This window comes from Hippopotamus amphibius, chromosome 3, assembly GCF_030028045.1.
Source record: "Hippopotamus amphibius kiboko isolate mHipAmp2 chromosome 3, mHipAmp2.hap2, whole genome shotgun sequence".
Taxonomy (NCBI): domain Eukaryota; kingdom Metazoa; phylum Chordata; class Mammalia; order Artiodactyla; family Hippopotamidae; genus Hippopotamus; species Hippopotamus amphibius.
Window position 1 is genome coordinate 33,933,050 of NC_080188.1, and position 26,662 is coordinate 33,959,711.

General features: G+C 33.0%; 1 protein-coding gene across 1 annotated transcript; it reads left to right on the forward strand.

Annotated features, from left to right (window-relative positions):
- The first annotated feature begins 20,687 nt into the window (after positions 1-20,687).
- LOC130849165 (60S ribosomal protein L15-like) lies at positions 20,688-21,629 on the forward strand. Its single transcript, XM_057727833.1, has one exon. The coding sequence runs from the start codon at positions 20,734-20,736 to the stop codon at positions 21,346-21,348; it is 615 nt and encodes a 204-aa protein (XP_057583816.1). The 5' UTR covers positions 20,688-20,733; the 3' UTR covers positions 21,349-21,629.
- The last annotated feature ends 5,033 nt before the right edge of the window (positions 21,630-26,662 follow it).

The window sequence follows — 26,662 nt, forward strand, 5'->3', positions numbered from 1 at the left end:
TTAATATTAAAAAATAAATTCATTTCAAGAAATTATGTTGGCTCTGAAACTTCATATGTCCATAAGAGGCAAGCATTCATGACCATAAAGCACCACCTAGTCTGCATGATGCAGCCTTGTCATATTAGCCACAACGGGGTAACTTTTCCCCAAATTGATAGCTTTTTATTTCATTTTGGATTTCTTTGTAATTTGTAATTATTTTTGACAGAGAGTTTGTCATGAAGCACAAAATTATTGATAAAAATCATGATTGACCATAATGCAACAAATTTATATACCAATCCAGGTCAAAAACTAAAGTAGTTTTTGGTATGGTATTAATTTGAGAGTTACATCCATAGGAAGACAACACCAAGACTGTAAATAATTAGTTGCTAAAACTCCCAGAAAATTAAATTTGTTCTTAGATACTGGCAATCTCCCTTTTAACTGCCTATTAGTCTCAACTCAAGATGTTACTTCCACTGCCACAGGTCCTGGAAACATCATTTCTACTGTTCTGTTTTTAAGGACTTGAATAATTTTGGAAAATAAATGACTTGCTTCCCTTCTGTTTTATACTTAATGTTTAACCTGAGAGAGAGAGAGTGATGCAATTAGAGTCAACTTGGGGTCAAATATTCCTATCAGAAGTTCAATGAGTATATAATATTTTTGGATCTCAAACCCGGATGAAAACATGTTCAACTGAAAGAAAAGTATTACTTTTATATTATATGCTCACTTAATTACATTTTATAATGTATTCCATTTTGTTCCTTACAATATTTTCCTAGAGAATAAATAATCTTCTCTTTGTCTCATTGAGAATAAATATCTTTCATATTTCATATTTGCTCTAACATGATTATGATAATATGCTACAATTTTAGGAAAATAGTTTGCTTTTTGCAGTTTCTGGTTTCACAGATTTTCCATGTAAAAATCACAGTGGCTTCTCTTTTACTTATAAAAATACTAAATTTACCAGTGTGTAAATAAATTTGTACACTGTGCTTAATATTTGGACGGACTTATTTTTGCTTTATTGCATCCATATACAAATGTCAATAAAAATGTGTCATTTTGCACTTCTATCTCAAGAATTTGGTCCCATCTCTATGACTTTGGCAGGCTTTTGATGAGAATTAATCAATAACAAAGGGTACTTTCAGAAGTAACATGAATTCATGAGGATATGGCTGGCCTTTTGAAGGGCAAAATTATGTTAATATTTAACAATGCAGTTAACATAAAGAGAAGTATTTAAATATCTAATTCAAAGGATCAAAAATTTTATGCTGAAAGACATAGTCCAACATTGTTGATTATGATGAAAATAAAGAATATTTTAAGTACTCAATATGCAGGGCATGCATGATGACTCATTAGGCAGAGAAAATTATTACTGCCCATTAAAGAATTAGCTTTCACACAAATGGAAAAGTTGATCAGTGTACCTCAGAGTGGCTTGTTTCTAAAAGTATAAAATTAATGAATGTATGAAATATTTAATTTCACACATAAATATCTGTGAAGAAAAATTAATTGTTTCATACAATAAAAGTAATTTATTTTACATGCAGGATCAAATATTAAATCTGAAATCATAAAATAGTTTGTGATAGTATTTGTTCATGCCAATTTTATAGCAAAGTTTGTAATATTTCTATGGATTTTCAGAAATTATTTAAGTGGAAAAATTTCATAATACAGATGGATATATTGCTAATAAAATAATAACTTGTATCTATAAACTGTATGCTAAAAATATTTTTGAGGTCCATAGGCTCAGAGGTTTTGGATTAGGTGTCCTAAATTGATTTTGTAGAATTATTTTATGAGAAAGATAATGAAACATGCTGATTAGATTTAGCTACCTTGTATTAGATGATAGCCAAAATTATAGATATTTTATAAAATAAAGCCACAAATATTTTATCCATTGTATATCATAGCATACCATATAAATGTAAGCCTTCAATCTTCAAAATTATAATGAACACATCTGAGCTTAATATGTTATCATGTAATACTTTCTTATATTTTATAGCCGAGTTCAAGATTAGGATTTTCTGTCATAGCATTCACATCAGTGCAAGTTCCATAACTGCAAAATGATATTGAAATGTTGGAAATATTATCAGCTACTGAAGTACAAATTTATGTTTTGGCAAATTAAAATGACAAGTTCATTCTTTAAAATAGGAATCAAAATTCTTGCCTCATAGGAGGGACATGAAGCATCTTAAGGAAATGGCTTGAAGAGTTGCTTAAGTATATATATATAACAATCTATCTATCCATCTATCTATATAGATCTCGCTCTATATATACAGTATCTATTCAAAAAAATACATGTAGTATGTATGTACTATATATACAAAGTGTATAAAATATATAGTATAGTCTGTGTATAATATATGTAGACAGACATGATTTATATATGTGTATTTATATAATAATAATAGTAGTAGTAATTATTATGATTATTTTTTTGCCATCCCAATGTCAAAAGTTCTACCTGGCTAAGTGCTTCCTATGTCCCCAGCAGATCATTTTGAGATAATTGGGTCTTTCTTGAGTCTTGTTCTCATTAGATCAGTCTGTGGACCCTAGCTGATTAAGCTGCAAATCCTTCTGCAAACTGATGACTGAATGAATTGTGTTTAGTCTGATCCTATCCTATTATGTTACCTTGTGAATTTAACCACTTTCTATGTACTCATTAATTATGAGCAGTTGTATAAAACAATGGAGTCCATGGAAGCACTATAGATTATGATCATTGTTTATCCACTGTACAACAAAACAAACAAAACAAAAATCTGAAGAACCTTTCTAACCAGCTTAAGCAAATAATAAATCATGAAAGATTTCTCTTAATTAGAGCATGTTGACAATACAGATGAAACCGAAACTCAAAATTCTGGCCAGAAAGCTTCCACTAACATTCTATTTGTTTCTCAATGGATAAAGAAAATCTTAATGGGTCAGTGTTCTCACTAATGCATGGAGATGGGGAGAGAGAGATCAGATGATCATTAGGAAGTGAGAGACATCCTCTACACAAAATATAAGATGTAGAAAGCACCCAAAATGATGTGTCAAACTTATACTTAGTGAAAACAAGGAAAAGTAACTTCCTTTCAAAAAATGCTGCAAACTTGACTCTTTGTGGAAATCTTTTGTGTGTTTTTCTTGAAGTATTTTATATATATATATACACACACACGTGTATATATATATATACACACACACACACATATATATGTGTATATATATATACACACACACACATACATATATATGGACACGGATCAGAGGAGGCAAAGGATGGAGATTCTACTTTTTTTCCAGAGTAACATCACTGAATAATTGCTTCCATTACATACAAAGGAGAATAAAAGGAAAGAGTTACTCCTTGGTGAATGTAATATAGTGAAAAAGCAATAATACATACACTGAAATTTTTTATTCCTAAATAAAAAGTAAAACTTAATGATTAAAGTACAATATAACTGTTATATTGTGACACAATTTCTACCCAAGGAAAAATATTTAGGATTATCTTTTCAATTGGAATCTTTATAGTGAGATATTTATTTGCCCACATATATATGTTGTGAGTATACATATATATATATACATAATCATACATAAAATTATATATTTTAGCCTTAGCTCTTATTTGATGTGAATATAAAAATAGACTCCATATTCCTTAAAAAGGTGATGGTCTGTGACACAGACAAATGTTCAAAACTAATTGTTGCATAAAATTGGAGGATATTAACTATTCAAGTATTATGTAAACACTTTTTTTCATCATTTGCAGAATGTACTAAAACAAAAAAAGAAAGAAAAAAGACTCAAGACACAGTAATGTATATTTTGAACAGGTATTACAGATTTAAATGTTAGCAGAGGTTACTTTTTTTCTTTGGTAAATATGCTATTCTTAAAAATTTGCCAGTCATTATACTTTGAATGCTGCACTCACAGGCCACATACACTTTCTGAGAGGGGTGGATTTGCATTGATTTCAGAGAAGGAATTGCCATTCTTTTCTCTGAGTTTTAAGCAAAGAATCTGAATAATGCTTGAAATATTCAAAATAATGTAAATAAAACAATGTTGGCTATAGGGTAAGATGCTCATAGCCAAAATAGAAAATGAACTCAGTGATGAAAATCTGTACTTTTTTTCCATCTAAAAAAAGATTTATCATAGGTAATATTCAAGAAAGCAAATTATAGAGAACATATTTTATAAAATACATTAATATAAATGTAATATATAATTTATATTATATATAAATATTATCTATATAATTTCTTGGCCAGAGGTGCCTCCACTCATTTCAACCACTTCTTTCTCTTTTTTCTCCTGTCTGACTGCTGTAGGACTGAGTTTCTATGCCTTTCTGTATTAAAGTTCAAAATAAAGAAGCAGAAAAGGAGGGAAGGAGGAAGAGAGGAAGAAAGAGAGACAAAGAAAAGAAAATAGAAAAGCACTGTTTCTTGATCTCAATATTTTATGTTATTCTTATTTTACTTAATAAATTCTTTTTTCTTGCTTGCTCGCTGCATGACAAAATATCAATTTTTCAATAAATGCTTCAAAGTAAATGTCCTAAGATGGCAATGGTTAAATGCCACTATGTTGTACATTTGAAGCTAACATAATATTGTATGCCAACTATACATACTTTAATTTAAAAAAGAAGTGATGGTACCAGGGAAATATACCAGAAGACCACATCAAATAGCCTCATTTTAAGTACCCCTCAAGTGTGAAATGTATATTCAAATTGAGGTAAAAATCCTAAATGATTCCAAAGAACTATTGTGCTTACATTACAAATTTCTGTTTTAATACATATTTTCAAGAAAATGTATTCTTTTCCCCCTGCTGACATATCACATTGACTATAGTATCTAATGAGGTGGGGATAGGGTTTTCCTCAACTGCTAACATTTCACAAAACTTTCTAATGATCAGGCAGAATAGCATTTTCCACTTATTTAAAACTTTTTAATGATCATTTTCCCCCAATGCTTAGCAAAGCAGCTGTTTTTCCCTGAGACTGAGGTTTATGCCAAGTTTAAAATGTTAATGTTTTTGAGCCATGTGCTCAAGAATTAAGGATCTCCAATTTCCAAACTGGAAGATCTTGGCAGCACTCACTTAGTAAATAAACTCAGATAGAAAGAGACTTATAACACCGGAGGGAAGAAAAGGATTCCAGGCACTTCTCTTCCTTGACTTTGTGACCTCTTTAAATGGCCAGCAATATTAAGGGTCCTTTTAATAATCTACAGTTAATGGAATATGATTGTAGTGGTTGGCCTAGACAGTTTTTAAATTAACAAAATTAGATTACTGAGCAGGATGAAAAGAATAGGATGATTATAAATAAGACTGTGTAACACCAAGATGAGATAAGTAATATTAGAAAAACAAATAATGGTTTTAAATAAGTTTAAGGTTCTTAATTTTGATAATTTTGTGTAAACCATAAGACAGTCTCTCAAATATTTAAAGATTATTGTAATTTTCACAAAATTCGATTCATTTCCAGGGAAAAAAATTCTCCAGGCTCTCTAAAAGTTACTTTACATTTGTTTTGTCTTCAAGTTTTTTTTTTAATTATTATATTTTAAAATTCACTTTTTGGCATACATTTCTATGAATTGTAACACATGTATAGATTCGTATAACCAACTAGCACAGTAAGAAAATAAAACAGTTCCATCACCCCCCAAAACCTCCTTTATTCTATCCCTTTAAAATCACATATCCCCCATCTCTAAACCCAGACAAAGATGGATAGATTTATCATTTTGAGAATGTCGTGTAAGTATATAAATGTCATAGAATACGTAACCTTATAAGACTGGCTTCTTTCACTCAGTATAATACCTTCCAGGTGAATTCAAGTTGTTGCATTAATCAATAGTTTAGTTTTCTTTTTTGCCAAATATTTTTCCATTCATGGATGTACCATAGATTATTTATTACTTGTTGAAAGACATTTGTGTTCTTTCCAGTTTTTAGTGATTGTGAATAGATTTGCTATAAAGATCCAAGGGCAGGTTTTTCTATTTGTATACATTTACATTTCTCTAGGGCAAGTAACAGTAGTGGAATTATGTCACATGGTTAAGGAAAAAAAAGAAAGGAAAAACCTACTGGGCAATCCTAAGAGCAGAATGAAAATGTCAGCGGAAAAAGTCAGAAAAACAATTGAAAAAAATTGGGAATTAAATTACCAACATCAGAGGGTTCTAGTGAAGAATTAAAACATTTGAGATGTCATAGCACCAGACACGTGGTTCTCAAAAACTGTTTCTACTGACACATGACAAATGCAAAATATCACAATTAATGAAAGCTATTAAAATCAATTATGTCCCCAATTCTCCCTGGTTTAAAAAATCAAAATGTCTCTAAAGAAATTTTTTAAATATTACTGATACATTCAGTACTCACTATGTATATTTTTAACTTATTTTTATTGTGTTTCAGATAAATGAGGGCCGCTGAGGGTCATTATTCTTAGATTCTCTAGGGCAATTTAGATACAAAATATGAGACTCTACAATACATAAATTTGATATTTATCAATGTGAATTTTGGCAAATAAACAACATAATGTTAGATACCTCTATTTTGGAAAAAGTATAGTCATTTTTATCAGTAAACTTTATTATTAAATTTGAGTTTTTTCTTTTATAATTTAGTGGTGTTCTAACATTCTTACATACATTTCACAGTTTTCCCTCTGCAACAACAAAGGCAAATGTCTAACAATGTTGCTGCATATGTAATGTGTCTGAAAAATCTTTGTTGGTGTGTGCTCGTTTTATAAATGGAGAGACTTTCATTATAATTACTCTTTTGAAATAAATGTTACCGGTGTTGTGAATGGTTGTGAGAAACTTGGCCCCAGGGCTGTTGAGGTCAACAATACCACTGAATGAACTGTCGGGTTGGAAACAGAAGCCAATCCTGGCTCCCTTTGCATCAGCATCCTTTGAGAAGGCTTTCTCACCACTAACATTTGCATGATAAATTTATGGACTCTGGCTCTACCAGCTTGATTGAACACATTGCATTTTGCTAAGAACAGCATGTCAACCAGCACAGTCAGCATCCATATACATCTGGGAAAACTGCAACTGTTAGAACTGTGCCGTGGGACTGAGGACGAGAAAAGCTTTGTCAGCTGTCAGTTATTCATTTCCTCCGCTATCTGTTTCACAGGTGATGGATGAAAAATGTTGCTAATATTCAATGTGGTGTTTCATATATTACTCTTTGGACACTGACAGCTCCAGAGGTAAAGAGAGATGTCAAGTAAAGGCACAGGAACAGGAGAAATACTCACTCTCAGTTCTAGTGCTTGAGGAGATGAGGAACAATATAAAATTATAAGCACAAAAAGCGAGTCTGAAAAAGCAGCTGGAGGTGGGCTGGCAGAGCGTAAGGCTACATGGCAGTGATTCATTTTATAAAATATCATTAGTTGCTCTGTCACCTGCAAAAAAACAGGCAGGATATTACCTAATCATGAATTTGTTGCATTATCTGAAATAACTGTGTAATCTCAACCAAATTCTAAAGACTTCAGGGTTTGTCCTCAGGTCATTCTGTTTGAGAATCAATTTTATTTTATTATCCATGTAATTTAGATAGAATTTCTAAAAATGATTAAAATAGTCATCTGACCTTTTAATTTAATTTTGCATGATATAAACTACATTGAAACTGGGTTTGTAAAATCTGGGTTCAATGGTCACAATGACTAGAAATAAGATTATAAGTTTTGTTAAAACAAATTAAAGAAAAATGAAATGAAAAGAAAATCAGGAAGGTATTTTTTGTCTACTCCACAAAGGGATCAGTTATCTTGTTAGTGATAAACAGGGATAAAGTCTTACTGCAGCATCAGGTAGGTAATTTAAAATGACTATATGAAGGTTTGACGTAACACAACTAATTTTGTTCTGGACATATAAATGCAGCCTACAAAGGAAATTATTACACTTCACATCTTTAGTACCATGACCAGTCGTACTGCCTTTGAATGGAATGGGACATGAGGATGGGAATAGGGCTCGGGAACGTGTAGTAGGGCTAAGAGAAATTGTGATGATCACCTGAACTTGATATGGAATTTTAAGTTCAGGTGAGGTTCAAGGTTGTAGTTGGGTCAGAAATTCCAGATGTAAGATTGGTTATTAAATAAAATAATAATTTTTGATTCCAAGACATTTTTCTTTTAGCATAGGCATCACAGATCACTTTGCTCTGTGTAACTCTTTATATTGTATAATGACAACATAATTGACAAGTGTGTGTGTTTCCCTTGTGTGCTCATGAATGCTTTTGGAAAGGAATTTATTCTCTAATCCTTAGACCAGCTTGCTTATGTTTGTAGTCTCCTAGAATAAAGGTATCATTAAAACTCACTGAAATATCTCCCACTGCTGATTCATAAAAGAAAACAGTTGTAAACTTAGAGGGGAAGCCGCGTGCCAAGTTGTCAAAGTCAGCATTAGAGTACCATTCTGTTGAAATCATGGTCAATAAAGGGGAAACGAAATTGCTAGAAAGCCAAGCCAGTGAGTACATTAATGGAGTATAATCAAGAATCAATACCTGAAGAAAAAAAAAATTGTACACGGAGTACTGCAAACAAAGCTGAAAGAAAAGGAAGGCCTTTGGCCTGGGTATCCAGATATCAAACTGTATGAGAATAGCATAGACATCCTTTAAATAGAATCCAAAGACTAGTTCTGTGACACTTCTTCCCAGGACATGCATCTCTTATAGGCCTATTCTGCCCACCCTAAGGTTTCGTCTTGCTGTACTTGTACGTTGAATCAAATAAATTGCTGGTTTGTAGACTTGCACGTCATCCATGCCTTCTTAGGGATAGCATATTTGTATAATAGTAAAGGTCATGAAGGAAGTACCTAGTAACTAAAATACATTTGCAAACCCTTATAATAAAGTAATCATGAGGTGTTATGGGCTAATTGTTTACTTGAGGAAAGAAAATCATGATTAATATTAAAGTTTCTAAATATTTTTTCATTCCATCTCTCTCTCTCTTTTCCTTCCTTTCTCCCCCTCTTTCTCTCCCTCTTCCTCTTCTTTTTTTCTCCCTCTTTCTGTTAAACTCAGAATTCAGTTTAGCCTTCCTTTAAGGCACATGATCTCTCAGACTCCTTACTTTTGGAGTGATTTGTTAGTAGGTCTTATTCTGCTGTGGAAGTACCTCTGCTTTTAAAGCCTTGCAGGAACAGGATACAAAAAAGAAAGAAGCCATTTCTTATTTAGTTAAGAGTAGGCCTTCAAGGCTCACATAAACTCTAGCTCAGTACACTGGGGTAGCAAATTATACAGATGTTTAAAGGGAAAGACCTCACTTGTTTAATAACAGTTTCCTGGAATATCTCTTGAGACATATAACTAATCATTAGAATGGTAGGTGTCACAGATTTTTCTTAGCAGTAGGAGTATTATTACCATTGTCCCCACTTGATAGATGTTGACTTGAGTCATACAGATATTAATTAGCACAAAATTACAGGTGCTGCATGTTGTCAGCAGGTATTTAGACTCAGGCACTAGGTTCCTGAGTCAACCCTCTTACCCTTTGTGTTCCACGGCCCAACTTTCATTTAAAAGTTAGTGGATGTCTCACATTGTTCTCAATATTTTAATATGTATTAATAATTTAAATCTTCACAGAAACTAGGAAAGAGGGGCTATTATTCTTCCTATTTTGCAGAAAAGTAAACTAAGACATTTATCTAATATGCAATAGATATGGAATATAAGCCAGGAGAGTTTAGTTCAAGTCTTGATAACCTTAGCTTGTAGGAGGCTAGTATTTAAGAGTAGAATTTATTTTTTTAATAACTGAGAACACATCTAAGAGGTACTTGGCATGGAAAATTGAAATAAAGTCATACAGTTCCTGTCTTTAAGGAGATCACAATCTAGTAAAAACAACAATTATAGAGTATGTTTGAAAAAAAGTATTGGATGAGAAAATCAGTCTTGAAATTCATATACACACTCTACAAGGGATTTTTGAGCACAATGTTAGAATTTTGCAGTTGGGAAAATATCTTTGCCAACATGTGCCCTTTTAAATTTAAAAATAAAGTATTATGTCTCAAACATTTTTAATTCTACTCAAATTCTTTGGTTTAGGCAGGAAATTTCTAAGTATGAGGAACTGTTGACACAAGTGCTTGGAGAGTTGAAAACACTGGATTAATTATTACTCTTATTTAAAAAGGAAGATGAAGAAAATGTGAATTTTTAAATTAATATTGAGAAAATTTGTTACTTTTATACTTATTCTCTATCTTATCATTAAAAGAGTTGAGCTTATATGTTAACTATTTACTAAAGAGTCAAATGCCTTTTCCACTCTATTAAAATAATGTTTCAGTATCTCCAAGAACCGTTGCTGGTCACCTCAAGGTTATCAATGCTTATGATAGATGATTTCACTTGTTAGAATGCTATTTTTACTTAAGAATTTTTCATGTAAATATGTAAGTCATCACAGTTTAAAAAAATATTTCAGTCAGTTGACTGTAACTTCCTAAATCTAGTTCCAATCAACTCAAAAGATTTCCTTAAAATTAGATGCATATCTAAAATTACTATCTTTCCTTGTTAAAAAGGAGTAAAATGAAAAATTGACTCCAGAATCACAATCAGACACCTAATTTTCAATGATACGTTCAACTGGAAGTTATCATTGTTAGACTTAACCTCAAGGGCTAAAAAGTACTGAAGACTTCATGCTACTGATGTATTAGCTCAGACATTAAGAATCAAGTTGGAACTTATATATTTGAGAAAGACTTCCTCACTGAGTGATACAAATTCCAGTGATCTCTGAAGCCATTACAATTTAAGAACTACCATTATTTGTTCCTCCCAGGACATCAATTAAGTAAAAGATACTGTTTCTGCATGTGGGGCTAGTTCTTCCTAAAGAATGTGGCTATCTAATTACCTGTATTTCTGATTATTAATGTGGCTTAATGTTGGTATATATCTCTGTATTTAACATCTTAAAATGTTTATGCAATTTCCTTAGATAAGCAAAGTTTCTGAGAACCAATGATAAAAAGTTAATATACATTTAAGGTCTTTGATGTTCTAGGTGAGTTAGATGTATTACCTCTAATCTCCAAACAATCAAGCTAGGTGAGAAATCTGAGAAGCAGAGAAATAAAGTAGCCGGAATCACTGGGGTTTTAATCCAACTCTCTGTGATTTTTAAGTCTGTACATGACATCTTATTGCTGCTCATAAAAGGAGATATAATTTGCTTATCTCTGGTCTCAACTTAAGTTATTAGAAAATAGATTAATTCCATAACGCTGATTTTCAGATTTCATAAAAATGTGAGCATATTAAGATGGAGAGAATACAAACACACACGCACTCACCTTTCTGACTTCATTCAGTTCTGGAAAATGCCAACTTTATCAAATAAATTTATACTCCAGCTTTGGAATAACAAACTATAAAAAGGAATACTAAATGTTATATCAAATAAAATTACACCAGTCCTAAAATATGTCTCTACATAAGGAGGAACTGATTGCTCAAACTATGATTAAAAGATAAAAGGATATTGACATGTAGGTTGTTTTGGTGTTTCGATGCTGCTATATTGAAATATTAAGCTATATTCTCATAAACCCCTAATGTTAGTAAGATACCTAATTTTCAGTCCTGCCTTTACCATAAATTACATGATTAGACTAGTCATTTAATTTCCCTGGACCTCAAGTTCATCACCTATAAAATTAAACACTTGATTTGAAGCCCATTTTTATCTTGAAAAATCTCTGATTTTATTAGAATAATTGCTAGTGGTTGTTTGAATTTATTTAGAAAATGTATACATATTGAGACCAAAAGTGGTAAATTCCAGCTTGGAACCATTTTCACCATTTGCTATATATTATTTGAATTACACATTCAGTTATAGAAGCCTCTTAACAGATGAGATGCCTGAGTCAGTCTTGTATATGACAATTAGTGACTGTCTTCAAAAAGATTGCCAGTAACTGGATCTCTAAATCCTTGAATCCTACTACAGCCACAAGTTTCTAAGTGTTGTATGCACAGAGGACATATCAGGTTTCTTTTATGACTAGCTAGAATTTGGCCATTTATAGCACAATGACAGAGATGGAAAACTTAGATGCGTTCAGGGGTCAGGCAAATGACAAAGGGACCAAGTTCATAACATTTGGAAGTGGAAGGTCTGTGGAAAACCAGGAAATACATGCTGCATGAAGATATTAAATATAAAGTTTAAAATCTTGTGCCAGATTTCATCTATCACCTTTATTGTTTCCAAAATAATTTTTTAATTCCAACCCCTTTTTAATGTGGAATACCAAACTTGAGAACTTTCTGAATTGAAAGGGAGATTTGTCTTTAGCATTCCAGTTTTTAGGCATTGTGAAAATTATCTACTCAACCTCTTTTCCCTAGACCTATAGGATTGGCTCTGTGAATTTCACCACCATGTTAAATGAGGAGAGACAGAGAGAGAGAGAGAGAGAGGAGAAAATGATTCCAAGACACAGGGAAAAAACAAAGCATTTGTCCCCCTAGGTTTGCATATATGTATGTATATACATACATAGATATACATATATATGTACATACATATATATATATGTCCTCCACTAAATATTCACCCTGTTACTTTAAGGCTGTAATAGATTAATGATAGGTATGATTTTTGTACCCTCCTCACTTCAATAAATTTGGTCTATGTCCCCTCTTAAATATTGAAAGTCTGTGATTGCTTTGACCACTGGAATAGGGTAGAAATTACACTGTGCCAGCTTCTGGTTCGAAGGTCTTAATGACTGGCATCTTTCACTTCCTGTCTCTAGGAATACTTCCTTTTAGGATTCAGCCTCTGTTACCATGAGCTCTCCTTATAGATTAAATTTCTATCGCTGATCTATAATGTCTTCCTTCTCTCTTCTTTCTCCTCCTCCTTCTGCTCCTCCATCTCCTTTTCTCCTCCTTCTTCTAAATTTAAATTGGCTACATATGATTGTTTTTCTGATGTACCAGACTACACATGTGTACCAGACTACTAGTTTCCATACACTTTAAGAGACTACATAGCATATGGGAAGTCTGGAGTTTTGGAATCCCTCTAATCTGGGTCTTGATATTGTCTTGTGCCGTTTATTATCTTTAGGCATTTGTCGTTTACTAAACATATGTACAAATCAGTTTTTTTTTGTTAAAAATTACATCAGTAATTTGCAGTGAAGATTAGATAAATGAAATTTATTTGTTGATAATAAAACTTTCCTCGTAAAATTGAGGTGAAATTAAATCAAAGAATCTGTCTAAAGCTCTCAGTAAGCTTCAGACAGTGAATAATGGTAGCTTCCATTACTCCTATTGTTTTTGTTAATGACAATATTTTTACGTGTGTAATGGTTAAATTGGGACAACAAGGTGACTTCTTTCAAAGATTTATTTTTATGGTGGTATTTCTTGTTTTAGAATGAATGGAAATATAAATTATTGAATCTGACAATAAATAACAGAATATATGTATAACAAGCAGAATGAAAGATTCATTTGGATTCTGCTATTCAGAAGACTGAATAAATGATATGAAATATTTATAAAACCTTAATTTTCAAATGATGTTCTACAAGGCAACTTTGAGGGTTTCTTGAAAGGACACATTATGGCAGACAAGCTATCATATACTTTTATGAATATCCAATACACTGGCAAGAGATCAAGCTCTAAATTCTCATTTTAGAGTGGGCTTCCTAAGACTATGCCAAGCATAATTGTGTTACATGAGTTTCCTGGAACAGACCATGAAATGGTGGATAGAAAGTAGAAGCTTTGTTGTGGAATGCTCTCGAAATATACATCAGTAAAGAAGTGAGAAATTAGGATTAGACAGAGGGAGAAGCTGACCAACAATATGGTGACAATTGGGAATTCAGCAGACTCTCTGAGGAGCCTCTGGAGTTGGGATGGGCCTTCGTCTTTGTCCCAAATTGAAGCATGGGATTTAGACATTTATAACCCCTCCCCACCACTGGCCAGCGGCTGACCTCAGCTGCATTCTAGCAAGGGCATCATCTTGAGCTTTGCAGTTTCCTGGGGCTGAAGGCAATTCCTAGTTGAGTGATGCAGCTGTGGATGGTCTCAGCCCTGCTAGTCCCATAAACTGGGAAAATGAGTGCCTAGGAGGCCTCAAAGAGGGAAACTGGACAGTTTCACAATATCCACTACAATACCGTGGGTCCAAAACAATTTTATAAGATTGATTAGGATTAGCAATTTTTTTCTAAAATGTTTACAAAAATTATAAAATAAATATATTTGATAAAACTTAGGAAAATGCTTAAAATCAAAATTAGGAAAAATAATGTGTTCCTTATACAATTACAACTGCATTTGAAGTGGCCAGAAATGTAATACAGATCCCTGAAAGATTTTTTTTCCCAAACAAGGGCCCCAATGATGTACTACACTGTAATTAACACTGAAATTCTGGGAACTACTTTATCATTTCCAGGCACTATAGTTCCAAAGCTGGGAAGTGAACACTGTACGTGAGATGATTGATTTCCCATGGATTCCAATGGGCTGAAGTTCCCTTCATTACGCAAATTAATAAAATTCAAACTACACAAAATATATATTAGTCATTGATGATTAATTCATCCATATCTGGGTACTGAGAGTCTCAGTTACTTAAGCCACACAGATTTTTTAATCTTTTCCATTTAGAAATATATACACATTCTCCTTTATAGTTATAATTCTATACTGGTAAAAATTGTAAGGAAACTCTAGAACTTTCATATAGTGTGAAAATAATTCAGTATTTATGGATAATTTTTGATGTTTTAAGCAGAAGGAACTCAGATGGAGATGATGTTATGGTATTATTTGGAGGATAACATAAAAACAAGCATTTAAAAAGTACTGTTATATAAAATCATAATTTTTGTCTGTGTATAAAACTAAAAAGCAAGTAAGTAATATAAGATTCTACTCCATAAAAAGTGCTTGTCAAACATTTACAATTAATACCTGTAATGGTAAAGGAAAAGAAACATACTTCAGCCATATCAGTATATCACAGTTCAAAGCGGCCACCAGCCAAGCATTACTTTGAAATGCCCTGCTGTAAAGGTGTACCTGTGGGCCTCCCTCTCTCCCCCAAACTAAGGTTAATATAAAAGCAAATCCCACCACAGCTGTCTTCAAACTCTCTAGTAACATGACCCTGTAGGAAGATGATCTTTGACGTTAACCCCCATCAAAATGACAGTTCTCCAAACTGAGAAGCCAATTCCCAGGAAAAACAATAGAATATGTGGTTGGAGGTAAGTAGAAAAATGAAGTTTTAAATGTTTAATAGTACTGATTTACTGAACAACATTTTAATTATTTTATATAACAAATTCATTTATCAGGAGAGTTGTAATTTATGACCATTAGCACAGTATAGTGCCCTAGTTCCCTGTATTTGCTTCAAGGACCTAGAGTTTTTCCTGTATGTTATTAACACACATAAAACAAACATAACCATCCTCTCTTTGTGCTTAACGTGCCACAGACGGAAACCTCTTTGAAGAGGATATATCTCTATCTACCTCTATCTATACCTATATATTTATGTCAGTACTTAAATATTAGCAGCTTATGAGACTGATATTGATAATAACACCTCAAATAGAACTAAAGTTTTTGGGGTTTTGAGATCAGAAAACAGAATTATGTTATATTTAGCTCAGAATATATGCCTATATAAGGTGGCCTTAGTTAGATTAAAATGAGAACTGTAAAAAGTGGGTTTAGCAAGCATCTTTCTAGGCTGTTATTTTATCCAATCGGCATACCCCTAACTGTCACATAGCAGAGAGGTCTTAAGAATCTAGATTAGGAAAATGAAAGAGAAGACTGAAGCAATTATTTAGATCATCTGATCTAAAAGAAAACATCTTTGTCTCAATCTTTTGGTATTTCACGTGTCATGTGATCAATGTTCCCCGTGATTATTGTTGTTATTATTATTGTTATTATTAATTTCCTCTTTAATTTTCTTCTCTGAAAATTTATATATATATAAATTTAAATCCAGAGTGTAAATTCTGGATATCACTTAGATGATCTAAACTATATAACTGTCTGAATGGAAAAACTACAGTTAAGACAAAATTTTGGTCTTAGATTCTCAGGAAGTAGCTTATAAATTTACAAAAACTGCAAAATAGTTATTTTCTTATATGATAATAATAGTTTATTTATATCTAAAGAAAATATAAATTTATTGAGCTAGAGTAATCAACACATTCTAAATACTTCGAAAGAAAAATACTATGTTCCCATCTATCACAACATATAATTTAAACTATTTTTGTATATCTTTATTATTGAAACACTGCTATTACATCTCCCCATATTCTATTTCATTATAACACATAAAAGTCTTGTCCCTTAAAAAATAATATAAATATGACACAAAATAAATGACAAGAGTAGGCTTGTTCCTGTGCCTGATTTCTATAAAGGTGAGAGTTGTGAGGACAGTATTTTCCTGATTAGTATACACATTAAGAAAGTTGACCTTTGCTTTCTTTCACAGATGAAGCCTGTTGCCCATACTATCTCCTTTATAATGGATTTTTTATTTATCAATTTGGTCTATAATCTGCTTGGTGTAAAAGAGGACCACATCATGTATGGTGATCCAGAGGTCAAAGGTAGAAAAACCCATCTCAGATCCCCTCATGGAGTCTAACCCTTGTTTCTACAGTTGGAGGACAGAGTCTGTCTGCCTGAATTCACATTCTGCTCTATGGGAGTCAGGAACTAGTGAGTTCACACATCTCTTATTCTTACAATTGCATAGAATGTTTGCAGCCACTGTCCTAATCTTGTTAATATCAAAAAGGAATTTCCTTATTTACTCACTGAGTCAGAGGCAAAGCCTCAGATCTCACAAGATGGAGCATGCCACCTGCTCTAGCTGTACCCAATTGAGTTCAAATCCTGCTTTTACAGGCTAGATGTATTAGGAGCCAAGCAACCACTAGAATTTCTACGCTGGTAAAATAGTTTACAGTAATGCCAGTTTTAAAGATAGGTTAGCTGAAGAGTACTCGGCATTTTGCAAGGACTCAATAATTACTAACAGTAATCATAATCCTCCATCACATAATCATCACTTACACTTATTAAATTAAATAAATTGAATCTTGCTTTTCCGAAACAAAATTGTTACAATTTCCTTTATATATACAGAGGGAAAATCTTAACAGCAAATGAAGATGTATGTTTCTCTTCCCTTCCCTCAAAACTTATGCTGACACTAAAAAAAAAAAAAAAGACATCCAAAATGATGTTAATGCATAGATCCTGCCTGCATAGACAGAGTTGAGCCAACCACAGGGCATTTATTTAAAAGGAGAGCATCCCATCATACTTTGTTAATGCTACATGGGTATTGAAAGCTAGCATTTCCTAGCCTTTTCCTGTTATGTCCTGTCATAGTGGATTGTAATTTTCAACATTACAAGGGCTTTGTCTTTTTATAAATTGATTAACACTTAATGCTTAGAATGGTGACTCCTCAATAATTATGTGTTGTCAGGAAGGAGAACTATAAGAAACACTCTATTCTTGTTTCTTACAGTGCTTAGCAAAACATCTAGCAAAAAGTAAACGAATAGTTTTAGTTGACTGTTATTATTTTGGGGTACCTTTGATTTGCCTCAATTTTCTCATCTGTAAAAAGGGTATAATATTATCTGCCACATAGCAGGATTGTGAGAGATAAAGAGTCAATATAGGTAAAGTCCTCTAAATGTCAAACTATGAGTAGCACATAGAGTGTACTACATGTGTTAGATTTTTATTATTATTATTGTATTTTTTCTTTTTCTCTTTATGACAAAATTTGATTTTTGTTCTCAAAAAAAATTTTTCTTTCAAAATCAAAGTCATCCTCCTCTGTTCGCACTGTCTTCAACCTCTCTTAACTTTACTTACTGGTATGAGTGTTATAATACCATGATTTTCTTTTGGAGAAACCAAGTCCTCCCTTACAGACCAAGTAAGTTTGGGATCTTATTTCATCCATGACTCTGATCCAGTGCTGGATGCATAAAATGACTTTCATGAAGTTTGCTAAAATTTTTGGAAAGATTTGCTCTATCTGGACTCAGCTTCTAAATTGATGCAATGGTCTTGCTGTCTCTTAGTGGAACAGGCTGCTGAGCCGAACAAAGAAATCAGCAGGAAAGCAAAGCTGAAAGATACAGTCCTGATAACACTGTCTGAATATCTAAAGCCAAATTAACTTCAATGAATTTTATTATTTTTTTTACCTTCAAGACAGCAAACTTTTTCTGTGAAGAGTTAGACTGTAAACATTTTAGGCTTTGTGGCCCATATGGTTTCAGGTGCAACTATTCAACCTTGATGATGGAAGGCTGTTTGCAATAAAACTTGATTTGCAAAAACAGGTGGCAGGGTACATTTGGCCCTGAATCATTTAGTGACTCCTGCCTCACCCTAGAGTTTCTTTAGCTGGCAACCAAAGCAGTTTTAACTAATACCCCCTATATCAGACAGTGGATTAATAGAGTTTTAGGCTAGAAACTTAAAATCATTATTTATACATTTTCTCTTCCTGGTCCCTCTCAACAACAAATCAATAATGGCCAGAGCTTGTGTCTCTCCCAAATGCTCTCTTAATCTATTCATTCTTTCCAACCTCACCTCTAACTTGTTATTCCAAATCATCATCATCTGCTTGGAGTTCCACAAAAAACTTTTAAATATTTTTTTGTGTCTAGGATTAACCCTTCTAGTTATGCTCCACACTGAAGGTCCTGTGATGTTTTTTTAATGCATATATTTGCATATCAAACTCATATCTGGGTGACCTTCCATGATCCCTCAACTTGGTTATATCCGCTGTCATAAAACACATGTTATTTGATTTATGTATTAAATAATTGTTTTTGTTGCTAGAATGAAATTCTTTGAGCCCGAGCAATTTTCTTCTCTGTGGTTTTGCTCAATTCTCTCTCTCTCATAATATATATGCTTGGTATAAAATGGATGTTCAAAGAGGAAAAAAATGATTCATCAGGGAATGTAAAGATAAAAATAATGCAGTTTTCCTGAAGACAGACTTTAAAAACATAGCTTCTCCATTTTTAAAACCATTAATGTCTGTTAAATATATATTTACTGTTATATGGTAATCTCTTAGTTTTCTACTGGGCCAACATTACCAAAAATTTATTAGAATGAAAACAGAAGAGTGATTTTAAAAAAATTTATTTCAGTACTTAATTTTCCAATTGTCTTTCTATTCCCCTTGACATCCAAAATTTACTTATTATTCAGTGTCTAGTTCAAGTCCAGATTCTCATTATATTTCTAACTCAGTCTCTGTAACTCTATTCTGTTATTTTTCCACTTATTTTATGTATCAGGCATTTGTATTTCACATTGTATGTAAATTTAAATTGTTACAGTCTCTTCCTGTGTGCATTTATTTTTTTATGCCCATGCACAACAAATTTTCCCAGAAAGTAAGAGACATTTTTAACTTTTTAAAAAATCACAAATTTCAGTACAAAGCAATGAACACAGAAGATATTCACTAAATTCCTACTAAATGAGTAAATTGCTGAGGAAACAAAAAAGGAATGATCATAAAATTACATCTGGAAGGAACACCATGCCCAGAAAATCATCTAATGACTGCACACATAATTTTTGCTAGCATTATGATGAAGGAAACAAGTGTATTACAAAAACATGAAACATAGCAGATGGTTGGTTTACACTTCAAATCACTCACTTGGTATCTAGATGTAGAGACATTATTTGATGATAAATTAACAGCACTTTTCAATTTTTTATTTGATCTTTAAATGAATTTAATGATGTGAATTACACAGAAGTATTTAGGCATCTTGCTTATACGTTATGAGGATGTTTTGCTAAAAATATTTAGCTACATTAAAAGTGCAGCGATATAAAGAGAATATGAAAGACTTGTTAGGAAAAAATGTAGAAATATAATTGACCAAATATTCAATACAAACCAAAAATGAAGTGCCAATTTTCAAATCCTTTTTAAAATTGTGTAGTCTAAAATCATCAAAACTGACTACAGAGGAAATCAATACTAAAAGAGTAATGATACAAATGAGCAGATTAAAATGAGAAGTTTATCAAAGAATTACCTTTAATAATGGCTCTGGGCCCAGAATTTATATTTCAGAAAGCAAGAGAATGAACACATAATTCCCTTAATATATAAATTGACCCAAAACAAAGAAAAACAGGAGAAAACTTCAAATTATTTTTTACAAACCTAGCATAAACTTTAAAAATTTGTGTGCCTGAGTACACTCATGCACACACGATGCCCTCATGTACAAGCACACACACACACACACACACAGAGTAATTTCACTTAAAAATATGAGTGCATAAAATCTAGTGACAAAAACAGCGGAAATTAAAACCAACAAATAATCTCAGGAAAGTAAGATTTTCACTATCAGAAAAACTTACATTATGTCAAATGGTCCAATAAAGAAAAACAGGGGAGAAAGGCTCTTTCCTTTCCCTCTGGCGGCAGCCATCAGGTGAGCCGACATGGGCGCATACAAGTACATCCAGCAGCTATGGAGGAAGAAGCAGTCGGACGTGATGCGCTTTCTGCTCAGGGTGCGCTGCTGGCAGTACCGCCAGCTCTCGGCGCTGCACCGGGCCCCCCGCCCCACCAGGCCCCACAAGGCGCGCAGGCTGGGCTACAAGGCCAAGCAAGGTTATGTCATATATCGTATTCGTGTGCGCCGTGGTGGTGGCAAACGCCCAGTTCCTAAGGGTGCCACCTACGGCAAGCCTGTCCACCATGATGTCAACCAGCTCAAGTTTGCTCGAAGCCTTCAGTCTGTTGCCGAGGAGCAAGCTGGACGCCACTGTGGGGCCCTCAGGGTCCTGAATTCTTACTGGGTTGGTGAAGATTCTACATACAAATTCTTTGAGGTTATCCTCATCGATCCATTCCATAAAGCTATCAGAAGAAACCCTGACACCCAGTGGAACACCAAACCAGTGCACAAGCACAGGGAGATGCGGGGGCTGACGTCCGCAGGCAGGAAGAGCTGCGGCCTTGGCAAGGGCCACAAGTTCCACCACGCGATCGGTGGATCTCGCCGTGCAGCCTGGAGAAGGCACAATACTCTCCAGCTCCACCGCTACCGCTAATATCAGTGATGTCTGTAAAATTCTTACCTAATAAACAATTTAGGACATTCATGTCTGCTTAAAAGTGTTTTTTAATTTGTCTGTTAAAACTAGTTGTCTGCAGATTGTTTCATTGAATGCATTGTCAAATTATGAAAGTTAAAGTGCAATAATGTTTGATGACTAAGTGATGATGTATCTTGTTTCTAATAAGGGAAATGCCTTGGTTTTTGCTTTATTAGGGAGTTGATATGTCCGCGTTTAAAATGCTGTTTGGTACATTAGGTGTAAAATAAATTCTGTAAAAGGAAAAAAAAAAAAAAGAAAAACAGACAATGATGATAAAAAAACTTTGTGACCATATTACTGTGGACACAAACACAGTTAAGTATTTGGACATAATTAAGCATTCATACATAACTGATACAAATATAATCAGATAATACTGATACACTGATTTGAAAGACCAAATTTAACAAAATCTAAACTATAATACAAATAATTCATCTTACTCTTCTATTTCAATACTTCATTTTTCTAATCTAGAATTAATATTTTTGTTTGAATTAACATTACTATCATATATTTGGGTAAATGTTATATGTTTAGTAAACATAGAGAAGGATCCTAAGTTTGACAGAATACTATACTCCCTTCAAAAGTTTCCTTGCAATTCCCAATCTTATTCCATCTAATCTTGTGGATAAAGTTTAGAAACAGGTTATCTGGTTCCAAATGTGTTAGATGGAACCGACTGACATTGCTTTGAATTAATAACAGAGAATGTAAAGAATTGAGATATTCAAATATTGAGTTTTGCCATGCATTATAAGTAATTCTTTAATTTTTTTATATAGGCTAGTAAATATCAGATTATTCTCATGAATTTCTTGTTAGGTTTATTCCTAGGTAATATGTATATACACATATATTTCCCACTATAAAATAAAAGTCTTGTATAACTCTCATTTAGTTTTGACAATGTATAAGAAAGGTGTTTATTTTATGTGGATCTGTAATTAGACATCTATACTTTCTTATTATTAGTTTAAATAATCATTAAAATTTCTGAAAGTGATGAGAATCTTGATTCTTTCTAATATCTATCCTTTCATGTATTTTCTAACTTTATTGCTCTTATTTAATTGCCAATTATCTCAAATTTTACACTCAATTGTAGTTATAGTAACTGGCATTCTAATCTAGCTTCTGAATTCCAAAGCATCCTTCTACTATTTTGCTATAAACATGAAATATGATATGTTTCTCAGAGATGTGCTCTACCAAAACAAGGACTTCATTTCTATCCTATGGTTGTTAATCATTTTTATTGAATTTTACTTGAAATAAATATTTCATTTTAACATATTTTTAAACTATAGAGATAATGGTATAGTTATTCTCACTTAATCATTTAATATATTGAAATGCACTTATAGATTCCTTAATGTTGAACCATCCTTGTGTTCCTGCAACAAATATTTTTGTCATTGACTAATATCTTTATTTTCTTTTAAATATTTATTTTGGCAGAATAGTAAATGTACAGAGAAGTGAACACAGTTTTAATAATTACTATAAACTGTAATTTCCCTATAATGGCTTTATCATTGTCTCTTTTCTTCAAATAAGATGCAGAAATGGTGTCCCTTTATCCTCCTGTACATATCAGTGGGTATTTCCTAAGAAGGCAACCTATCATACTTCAATTACAAAACCCATGAATTAAAGAAAGAAAAATAGGAAATTAGAAAATATTTTAAACTGAATGATAATGATACTAAAATATATCAGAGCTTATGGAATGCAAACAGAACTGATTAAATACAAATTTATAGTTTTGCATACTTATTTTTTAAAGAACTTTTGAGATATACTTGACATACAATAAACTGCATATATTTAACCTGTACAATTTGATATATTTTTTTCTTATTAGTCATGTATGTATGGCAATCCCAATCTCCCAATTCATCCCACCCCAACCACCCCCCCCCAAACTTTCCCACATTGGTGTCCATATGTTTGTGCTCTACATCTGTGTCTCTATTTGTGCCTTGCAAACCTGTTGACCTGTACCATTTTTATAGATTCCACATATATGTGTCAATATATGATATTTGTTTTTCTCTGACTTACTTCACTCTGTATGACAGTCTCTAGGTCTATCCATGTCTCTACAAATGTCTCAATTTCATTCCTTTTTACGGCTGAGTAATAAAGGTTGCATCATGAGGGGAAGGGAGGACTGGATTATACAGATATAACAGATATAAGGGTTTTTTTTGATATTTTATTTATTTTTCTTTTTTTAAGAAGTTTTATTGAGATTTACTTGACATACAATAAACTGCATATATTTAACCTGCACAATTTGATTCTTTTTTTCTTATTACTAATGTATATATGGCAATCCCAATTTCCCAATTCATCCCACCTCAACTCCCCCCTTCCCACTTTCCCCACTTGTTGTCCATGTTTGTTCTCTACATCTGTGTTTCTATTTCTGCCTTGCAAACCGGTTGATCTGTACCATTTTTCTAGATTCCGCATATATGTGTTAATATATGACATTTGCTTTTCTCTTTCTGACTTACTTCACTCTGTATGACAGGCTCTAGGTCCATCCATGTGTCTACAGATGTCGCAATTTTGTTCCTATTTACAGCTGAGTATTATTCCACTCCACTCCAATATTTCATATACATATATATATATGTATATGTATTCCACACACACACACACACACACCACATCTTCTTTATCTATTCATCTGTTGATGGACATTTAGGTTGCTTCCATGACCTGGCTATTGTAAATAGTTCTGCAACGAACATTGGAGGGCATGTGTCTTTTTGAATTATGGTGTTCTCCGGGTATATGCCCAGTAGTGGGATTGCTGGGTCATATGGTAACTCTATTTTTAGTTTTTCGACGAACCTCCATACTGTTCTCCATAGTGGCTGTATCAATTTACATTCCCACCAACAGTGCAAGAGGGTTCCCTTTTCTCCACACCCTCTCCAGCATTTACTGTTTCTAGATTTTCTGATGATGCTCATTCTAACTGGTGTGAGGTGATACCTCATTGTAGTTTTGATTTGCATTTCTCTAATAATTAGCGATGTGAGCAGCTTTTCATGTGCCTCTTGGCCATCTGTATGTCTTCTTTGAAGAAATGCCTATTTAGGTCTTCTGCCCATTTTTTGATTGGGCTGTTTGTTTTTTTGATATTGAGCTGCATGAACTGTTTCTATATTTTGGAGATTAATCCTTTGTCTGTTGATTCATTTGCAAATATTTTCTCCCATTCTGAGGGTTGTCTTTTCATCTTGTTTATAGTTCCCTTTGCTGTGCAAATGCTTTTAAGTTTCATTAGGTCCCACTTATTCATTTAGGTTTTTATTTGCATTACTCTGGAAGGTGGGTCAAAAAAGATCTTGCTGTGATTTATGCCAAAAAGTGTTCTTCCTATGTTTCTCTCCAGGAGTTTTATAGTGTCTGGCCTTACATTTAGGTCTTTAATCCATTTTGAGTTTATTTTCATATACGGTGTTAGGGAGTTGCATACTTATATTTAAAAAGAAGAGAGGTTCAAAATCCGTGATCTAAGCATTCACAATAAGAGGCTACAAAGACGCAATTACATTAAAGCTAAAATAAGAAGAATGGCAACAATAAAGATAAAAATAGAAATTAAAGACAGAAAAAGAAAAAAGAAACCATTAAAAATTTGTTTTTGAAATGATTAGTAGAGGACTTCCCTGGTGGCACAGCGGTTAAGAATCCACCTGCCAATGCAGGGGACACAGGTTCAATCCCTGGTCCAGGGAGATCCTGAATGCTGTGGAGCAACTAAGCCTGTGCACCACAACTACTGAGCCTACGCTCTAGAACTCACGAGCCACAAATACTGAGCATGTGTGACACAACTCCTGAAGCCCACGTACCTAGAGCCCATGCTCTGCAACAAGAGAAGCCACTGCATGAGAAGCCTGTGCACTGCAATGAAGAGTAGCCCCCACTTGCTGCAACTAGAGAAAGCCTGCCCACAGCAAAGAATACCCAATGCACCTAATAAATAAATTAATTTAAAAAAATGATTAGTATATTATTGTCCATCATATATTCTATCTTGGTAAATGTTTCATAAGTACTTGGGAAAATGTATATTTTGGAACTATTTGATTAAAAGAATCAAACACTTATTTCCTCTTTTTTTTCCAATTCTTCTACAACTTACTTGATATCTCAGGGTATTTATTCAATAACATTATATTAGAGAGGTGTTAGATTCTCTAATTTTTTGATTGCTTTCTCTTTTGTTATGTCAAATTTTACTTAATACATTTTAGAATCTATTTTTAAGAGCATACACAATTAAGATTTTTTTGTCTTCTGGATGAGTTGATTCTCTTATCATTATGAAATGTTCCTTTCTATCCCTGATATTGTTACTTCCTTTGAAATCTGCTTTAGCTGATAGTCACATTTGATTTCTTATGCTTCTATATCCTAGGTCTTCTCCTTCCAGACAGATGGAATAATTTGGGTAGATTTATACTTTTTTCCTTAAATGACTAAAAATGTTGGATAAAATACACCTATCAATGGTTTTCAGACACTGAACACCATAGAGTATAGGACAGTGACCCCTGCAAGAGGAGAAACAAAAGATATGAGCCCTATCATTGGTCCATTTCACTCTCTTTCCTGGCAAAAGGATAATTTTTCTAAGGTTGGATTAATGGAAGTATTTCACAAAGGCAAATGAGTAAACATGGCACATTGCACAGATATTAATTTTTCTGCACAAGACAAATATCAAAATGATTTAAATTATTGAAAAAATTATTTGAAGTCAGATTACAGATAGCAAAGGTTAAATATCTATTGAGTGTAAAAAGTTATTTTATTTATTCAACAAACATCTAGTTAGTGTTCTAATTTCTAAGCAGTAGGCACTAAAGGTTGGTGGCAGAACACAAGAGAATGATTCATGTCATCATGGAATTTGTACCTATATAACATATATACTGATAAGAACAAATTAATATGTTAATAGAGAAAAGGACAAAAACAATTAACAACAACAAAAGAAATGGAGTTTTAAGGAATATTGTCAAAGTAGCTGGTAATCAAAATGTTCCCTTCTGCTGTTTAACACTTGAACAACTGAAAATAATCATTTTATTTAGCTTAAGATTCTGTTGATTAGCTGAATGGTCCTTCAGATCTGGTTTGGATCAGTGGTCTCTGAGAGCTCTTTCATGTTTCTGTGGTAATCAACTAACAGATTGGCTGGTGGCTGGGTGATTCTGAACAGTCTCACACA